At 40.9% G+C, this 8,875-nt stretch overlaps 1 protein-coding gene across 1 annotated transcript; it reads right to left on the bottom strand.

Moving 5' to 3' along the window:
* Positions 1-337: 337 nt before the first annotated feature.
* Positions 338-1,509, bottom strand: LOC139441425 (uncharacterized). Its single transcript, XM_071222338.1, has 2 exons — positions 883-1,509; positions 338-556 (listed from the first exon to the last, which is right to left on the bottom strand). Exons 1-2 carry the CDS (start codon positions 1,507-1,509, stop codon positions 338-340), a joined length of 846 nt encoding a protein of 281 aa, XP_071078439.1.
* Positions 1,510-8,875: the final 7,366 nt, after the last annotated feature.

Here is an 8,875-nt window from a genome sequence, read left to right as displayed (position 1 = left end):
GCAACTGCTTGCAGAGTCGAGTCAAGCGGAACAGGACTGTGAACAACGCCCCGCCGCACTAAAATAGAAGCACCTCCAGTAGCTTTATCTCCCGGAGGAGAGAAGTAATGATACGAACTATACTGCTTTAAATCAAACTTATCTGTATTTTTAAGGTATGTCTTTTGTAAACAAATTGCTGATGTATTTAAATCACTTGTTAATAACTGCAGTTCATTAAAATTATGCCTAAGTCCTCTGCAATTCCATTGCATTATATTAGACAATTGAGTCATGGTGGCTCAATTGGAGATCACTCGCGTGAATGTGAGGAGGAACTACTCCCCCGCCTGTCCTGTTAGGACAGAGTAACCTCCATGTCCAGAGGCCCAAAGGAGTTCTGTAAAGGAACCTCTGAAGGTGAAGGGACGATTGGCAGTTGTTTTTTCTTCAATTTCTTTTTTTCTTTATTCGACAAATGAACAACGACTGGTTGTTTGACTGACGTATGTGATGGTTTCTGAGACTGAATCTCAGTCTGAGAACCTGAACTGGAAAGACTGATGGTAGGTATATCCTGAATGATTGGAACAGTATCAACTGGTTGATCTGACGTGACCCATGTCAAGTCAGTCTGACACGAAATAGTAGATGTTGTAACAGAGCGGGAGACTGCAGCGGAGTAAGAAATAGTTGAGGGGGTAGTGGTCTGAATTTTGAATAGTTTTTTGGCATCCAGGTAGGATATGTTTTTTTTTCACATTTTATTTTCATTATTTTGGATTCCATTTGCCACACAGGGCAAGATTTGGATGAAGCAACATGTTGGCCTGAATAATTTGCACACTTCAGATCATGATCACAGTCAACGCTCTCATGGTTGTCACCACAACGATGACATACCACAGAGTTATGACAGGATTTTGAGCCATGACCGAAATGTTGGCACTTGTAGCATCGGAGCGGATTGGGGACATACACATCCACTCCGATGTTCATATAACTTGCTTTTATGGACTGTGGAAGGGAAGTTTGGGCAAACGTCATGAGATAGGTATTGGTGTTCGTGATTACACCGTCTTTCTTGATCGTGAAACGTTTAACAGCGGTTACAGCCTGGTCTTCCAATTCAGTAACAATTTTATCCTCAGACATGTCGGACAGACATCGAGCCCTGTCACGAACAATGCCTCGACAAGAGTTTAAAGTTCTGTGCACAGACACAGCAACCTCAATATTGGCAAATGTAGATATAGACAACAGATTGAGAGATTGCTGTCTCCGTGCACACTCCACCAGAAGCGAACCACTACGGAGACGGGTGACGTTCTTGACCTCACCACAAATCCCGGACACAGCCTTAGAAATGGCAAAAGGATTTAATTTGATAGGCAGCTTATCAGCAGCCTCAATAACCAGGAATCTAGCCCAGGTATCAATATTTTGAGAAATACTTCCAGACGAAATTTCAATGTCTTCAAATCGTCTCTTTTTTTCATTGCGAGATGAACCAGATTGCTGTTGAGCCATGATGAAAGAATATGATTCAGCACCCCTGTTCCCCACCCGCCATGGCACTCGTGAAGAGCAACCTCCTCGTGGTGAGTGCTGGGTAACGCTAATCGCTCTTCCCCCGTGTGGAACCGGGGCAGAATAATTCCACAGCCTCCCATTGCTGGTCGTATGAGGCGACTAAAATGGGCAACCTGTTTGCCGTGGGTTGCGTCCCTGTGTCGGCGGAGGACGGGAGTCTGGTAGTTGAGGGCACTGGTTCCTGGAACTGTGTTCCTTTGCCCAACACACTACTTCGACCCTTACTTCGCCTAGACGGGTGGTAAGATGGGCCCGGTCTTATCAATCGGCTGGTCATGCCAGGCCCTGTGCGTAATATTGTATATGCACTCCTGTGTTGTATTATAATGTATATTTTGGACTTGGCCATGCATACTTTGTATGAATTACCAATTTTTGATGGAATAAATTGCCTAGAGTCTTACGCCAGAAGGCGGTGGCTCATGGGCCAATCTGGTGATGTTGACCTCTGTATTCTGTATGTCTCCAGTTTCTTGTCATGGACTGAACCTGCCTGGCACTACATCTGGTAGATAAATATAGCTATTCAAGTCATATTTGCTGGAGTATATCATCCCTGTATCCCTGGTGTTTGCATGTTGGAGATCCGGTGCAACAAAACATCGCCCTTGTAGCACTCCATGGTGGGTGGGGAGCAGGGGTGCTGAATTACTATATTTCACCATGTCTCACCAATACCCCGGTTCAACCCGTTCGAAACGTAGACATGTCGATCTTGATGACATTGATCAAAGTGAACAATTATCTCGTGGCTTGGATTCCTGGGCCCGGTTTATTGTGATTGATGCAGCTGACAAACAACCCATTAAACTAAATCCATTCGCCATTTCTAAAGCTGTCTTAGGAATTTGCGGTGAAGTGAAAAATGTAACTCGTCTTCGCAGTGGATCTCTTCTCATTGAGTGTTCCCGGAGACAGCAGTCTCTGAATCTTTTGTCTTTAACCACATTCGCAAATATTGAGGTTGCTGTGTCCGTACACAAAACCTTAAATTCTTGCCGAGGCATTATTCGAGACAGAGCTCGTTGCCTGTCCGATATGTCAGAGCAAGAGATTACTGATGAACTGACAACTCAAGGCGTAACAGCAGTTAAGCGTTTCACAATGAAATCGAGAGACGGTGCCATCATCCCGTCTAACACTTATCTGCTTACCTTTGCCCTCTCGGCCCTTCCACAGTCAATTAAAGCTGGTTATCTCAACATCGGAGTGGAGGTGTATGTCCCCAATCCACTCCGATGTTTCACTTGCCAAAAGTTCGGACATGGTTCTAAATCCTGCAATCACTCTGTGGTCTGTCAGCGCTGTGGCGAAGGCCATGACAACTCCAACTGCACAGCTGACGTGAAATGTGCAAACTGCAAAGGAACACATCTGGCTTCATCAAAGTTTTGTCCCGAATGGCTAAAACAATCAAAAATCTTGAAGCTCAAACATGAGAACAATATCTCATTTTACGAGGCTAAGAAGCTTATTGAAAATCAGTCTCCACCAACTCCACTAACCAGAACGTATTCTGCTGCTGTATCTACCGCTGATCCTCCAAATCCTCCAAAAACTACAATATCTATCCAGACAGATTTGACTTGGATTACATCCGATCAACCTGTTAATATATCTTCTGTAGTAACTTCAAATACATCTTCTACTCAAACAATAAGCTCATCTGAACCTTTGACTGCTGAGGCTGATGTAGAGTTTGTTACTAAAGAGCCAGAGACTGTAGAACCAGCTACTATTGAATCTGCTGTTGTTACTTTGACCAGAAAAGAAAGAAAAAAATTAAACAGAAACCAAAGTACGATGAAATCCTCATCTTCAGAGGTTTTGCTCCACAACTCCTTTGATGCTCTGAACATGGACGTAACCCCATCGTCCGAGAGCAATAGTAGGAGTCCATCTTCCTCACGTGCCCGTGAGAGATCCCCCATAGAACCACCATGACTCAATCTCCTAACATAATTCAGTGGAACTGCAGAGGACTTAGGAATAATTTCAATGAAGTCCAATTATTAGCACAAGACTATAAACCATCAGCTTTTAGTTTACAAGAGACCTATCTTAAGCATACTGATAAATTTGAATTGCGTCAGTACAATTCTTATCATTCTTTTTCACCTCCAGGTGATAAAGCCACTGGCGGTGCTTCCATTTTGGTGAGGCAGGGCATCATCCACAGCCCTGTTCATCTCCATTGTAAACTTCAGGCTGTTGCTGTCCGTCTTACTCTACAAATAAATTTCACACTTTGTTCCCTATATATTTCTCCATCCTCAAATTTGCAGCAGTCTGACCTTCAGGATTTATTTGACCAACTCCCTAAGCCCTGTATCATCATGGGTGATCTTAATGGGCATAACCCTCTATGGGGAAGTTCTAATACAAACAATAAAGGGAAAATCCTTGAAGATTTTATTGCTAACAATAATCTATGCATCTTCAACGACGGCTCGACCACATATTTACATCCTGCAACAGGTACGTACACTGCATTAGATCTGTCAATCACAGATTCTAACTTATATAATGAATTTGTATGGTCAGTCCATGATGACCTTTGTGGAAGTGATCATTTTCCGACAGTGCTTACAGCTATAAACCCCACTGATGATCCACCTATAACAAGATGGAATTTTTCTAAGGCAAATTGGCCGTTATTTCAGAACATATGTACTGACAAATTGCAACACGAACTTTTTATGGATGTTCCTGACCCGATTCAGTTGTTTTCCGATCAACTGAAAGGTATAGCTGATGACACTATTCCTAAGTCCTCTGTAAACCCACATGTTCGTAAACCATGGTTTACTTATGAATGCAAACAAGCTAGGAAGCGTAGGAAGAAGGCTGAGAAATACTTTCGACGCCATCCTACTGTCCATAATTTGAATAATGTAAAAATTAATTATGCCAAGGCTCGCCGAATTTTTAAACTCAATAAACGACAGACCTGGAAGGATTATGTTTCCAAAATAAATTCTCGCACGCCTATGTCAAAGGTGTGGAACATGATCCAAAAAATTAAAGGCAAAGGTTCCAAATCAAGTATTCATCATCTCAAAGATGACAATAATTTATTGACAGACAAGTCAGATATTGCAAACAAACTGGGCGAAACTTTAGCCAAACATTCTTCTTCGTCAAATTATAATCCAAAGTTTCAGAAGTTTCAACAACAGCAAGAAAAGAAAAAAATCAATTTTATTTCTGACAATGGCGAAGATTATAACGAAGTATTTTCACTACATGAGCTACATACTGCTTTAGCACAAGCTCATGATACTGCAACTGGTGCTGATGATATCCATTATCAGCTTCTAAAACACTTGCCTGAATCTTGTCTTACAACACTCCTGAATATTTTTGATGATATTTGGACAACGGGACATTTTCCTCCTTCGTGGAGAAATGCCATCGTTGTACCCATACCAAAGCCTGGCAGGGATCATACAGATCCATCCAATTACCGACCTATTTCATTAACTAGCTGTGTTTGTAAAACCATGGAGCGCATGGTGAATAATCGCTTAGTTTGGTTTTTAGAAACCAACAATTTAATCAGTGATATCCAATGCGGTTTTCGTAAAAACCGAAGTACAATTGATCATTTGGTTCGTTTAGAATCATTCATTAAAAATGCTTTTATAAACAAACAACATGCTGTATCTATCTTTTTCGATCTTGAAAAAGCTTACGATACCACTTGGAAGCATGGTATTTTAAAAGATTTACATGACTTTGGTTTAAGAGGCCGCTTGCCTCAATTTGTATCACAATTTTTAACGGACAGACAATTTCAAGTTCGTGTTGGATCAACCCTGTCTGATCATTACAATCAGGATCAGGGGGTTCCACAAGGCAGTATTTTGTCTGTTACCTTGTTTAGCATCAAAATAAATAGTTTATCTAAAGTATTAAATGACTCAATCGATGGGTCATTGTTTGTGGATGATTTTAATATTTCATGTCGTGGTAAAAATATGCGTACAATTGAAAGACAGTTACAGTTGTGTCTTAATAAAATTCAAAAATGGTGTCTTGAGAATGGATTTAAGTTCTCACAGACAAAGACAAATTGTATACATTTCTGTCGGAAATATAAAACTCATAAAGACCCAGAGCTCTCTTTAGATGGTACTCCAATTAAGGTTGTAAAAGAGGCCAAATTTCTGGGATTGATTTTCGACCACCATTTGACGTTTTTGCCACATATTAAATATTTAAAGACTAAATGCCTGAAGGCCCTCGATTTGTTGAAAGTCGTATCGAATTCTAAGTGGGGAGGGGATCAGACAACCCTCCTTCACCTTTATAGATCATTAATCCGCTCTAAATTAGACTATGGCTCCATTGTGTATGCTGGAGCTTGCAAGAGTAATTTAAAAAAGTTAGATTCAATCCACCATCAGGGACTTAGACTGTGCCTCGGTGCTTTTAGAACTTCTCCTGTTGACAGTCTCTATGTCGAGGCTGATGAACCCTCTTTGAAACTACGCCGTATTAAATTATCCCTTCAATATATCACAAAATTACACTCTAACCCTTCTAATCCTGCATATGCCTCCGTTTTTCATCCTCAATATGAAGAACTGTTTCTGAGGAAACCAAAGCTGGTTCCCCCACTTGGAATTCGGATTAAATCAAATGTTATTGCTGCCCATATAGATTTAGATCTAATCTCTCCTTACCGCCTTTTGTCTTCTCCTCCCTGGCAGTTGGTGAGGCCAGAAGTAGACATTTCCCTCACACGTTTTATAAAATCTGAGACCAATCCACTCATATATCAACAAGCATATTTACAGTTAAGAAATAAATACGACACTCACCGTTCAATCTTTACTGATGGATCCAAGGATGGTGGCCAAGTAGCATCTGCCACCGTCATTGGATCAAAACATTTATCGTCCAGAATACCAGATAATAGCTCTATATTCACTGCTGAGGCCAATGCTATCCTTACAGCCTTGGGATACATTCAAAAACAATCTGTATATAAACGATTTATAATCTTTTCTGATTCTTTATCTTGTCTTCAGGCACTAAAAAAAGTCTCTTCAAGTCATCCAATCATTTTAAACATTTTAGAACTTTATAATGATCTTTCAACTGGCCAATACGACATCGTCTTTTGTTGGTTGCCCAGTCATGTGGGCATAAAAGGCAACACAATGGCTGATGCTGCAGCTAAAGCAGCCCTCAACAAATCTGTGACACCACTTCTAATTCCATACAGTGATTATAAACCTGTGATCAGATGTTACATCAGAGATCTTATGCAAATGAAGTGGGACACCCAAGTAGGTATCAATAAATTACATCAAATTAAGCCAACTCTCGGTTACACCTACTTGGGGTGTCAGTCCAGATTTGAAGAGGTCATTTTACGACGATGTCGTATTGGCCATTCAAGATATACACACGAATATCTATTAAAAGGTGAGGATCCTCCGTTTTGTATCCCTTGTGATGAGAGAATCACAGTCAAGCATGTCCTGCTTGACTGTATTGATTTTTCCATTACAAGGGATAAGTATTTCAAAGTTTCGTCCATCAAGGATCTTTTTAGTATCAGTGCTCCTTTACTCATCGGTTTTTTAAAAGAAATAGAATTAATAGATAAATTTTGATTATAATATGCATAGTTTATAGAAAGTGATTTTAATTTGGTGAATTGAATTCATGACTTGAATTGTTAGTGGCTGTATCTTCACAGGGGGTTGAAGTATCGTAAAACAATTGTCCCCCTGGGAAGGTACGTAAGTCCGGTATCATTCACAGTATCTTTTCATTTTGCTGTGATTTTAATCGTAGCATTTTTGTTGATTTTAACTGTTTGGCTAATCTTTCTGATCATCGCCAGTAGCCCGAGGGATGGTGTAAATCCTGCTGGGGACCATGTAGGTAGCAGAAGTACCGTAAGTCCCCATGGTCCCTAGTATGGTGGCCTAGCTTTGGTTGCTGGCGATCTACAGCCCGTTTTTATAATGTGTCGTCTGATTTAATTTGATCGTTTTATAGCTCTAAAATTAGTTTTTAAAATTATAATCTGTGATATATTGCTAATTGTTATACTGTCCTTCGGCGACAGGTTTATATATATAATAGAAATGTTTACCTTGTTCAAGTCACGATATGGCTGAAATAGTGCCGATGTGACTTTAAATATTAACTCACTCACTCACTCACCCACCCGCCATCGAGTGTCAACAAGGACAGTGTTATATCGCACCGGACATCCAGGATGAATACACCAGGGATACAGGGATGCTATACTCCAGCAAATATGACTTGAATAGCTATATTTATCTACCAGATTTAGTGCCAGGCAGGTTCAGTCCATGACAAGAAACTGGAGACATACAGAATACAGAGGTCAACATCACCAGATTGGCCCATGAGCCACTGCCTTCTGGCGTAAGACTCTAGGCAATTTATTCCATCCAAAAATGTTAGTTCATACAAGTTATGCATGGCCAAGATCAAAATATACATAAAAATACAACACAGGCGTGCATATACAATATTACGCACAGGGCCTGGCATGACCAGCCGATTGATAAGACCGGGCCCATCTTACCACCCGTCTAGGCGAAGTAAGGGTCGAAGTAGTGTGTTGGGCAAAGGAACACAGTTCCAGGAACCAGTGCCCTCAACTACCAGACTCCCGACCTCCGCCGACACAGGGACGCAACCCACGGCAAACAGGTTGCCCATTTTAGTCGCCTCATACGACCAGCAATGGGAGGCTGTGGAAATATTCTGCCCCGGTTCCACACGGGGGAAGAGCTATTAGCGCTACCCAGCACTCACCACGAGGAGGTTGCTCTTCACGAGTGCCTGTGATTGTCAGACATTTTTGAGTAAAGTGTCTTCTCCCGAAATGAACCACTAACACGTTATATTTATACTCACACCGCAAGTAAGGTGATTCAGCATTTGACACTTTCTCACGGGAAAAACTACTTCATTATGTTACCTTGTTCTTTTCAAATGGTATCAACTGTCACACCCCGCATACAAATGGAGTTTACATTTACTTCTGACTCACTATACTTTGCTTGTGAGTGATGGTATACGATTTTTAATTGGTACGTTTTCTAGATACTCCCCTGTTTGATCAGACGGCAGCCCTATAGACTTAACAAGAACGAATCCACAAAGCCACCACTTGTTACTCTCTCATTTTTAATCAATATCGAGTTTTTAGTAACACACTCTCTATACAGCTCTTTCATTAAGTGTATCCATTTTATGCAGTCTTTCATAAAGGAACACCTGTTCTTTTAAAGTGTCACGTTTTCAG

Source organism: Haliotis cracherodii, unplaced genomic scaffold (assembly GCF_022045235.1).
Source record: "Haliotis cracherodii isolate W230 unplaced genomic scaffold, xgHalCrac1.p SCAF_40, whole genome shotgun sequence".
Classification (NCBI taxonomy): Eukaryota; Metazoa; Mollusca; class Gastropoda; order Lepetellida; family Haliotidae; genus Haliotis; species Haliotis cracherodii.
Note: the sequence above shows the minus strand (reverse complement) of the source record. Positions and strands in the feature narration are given on the sequence as shown.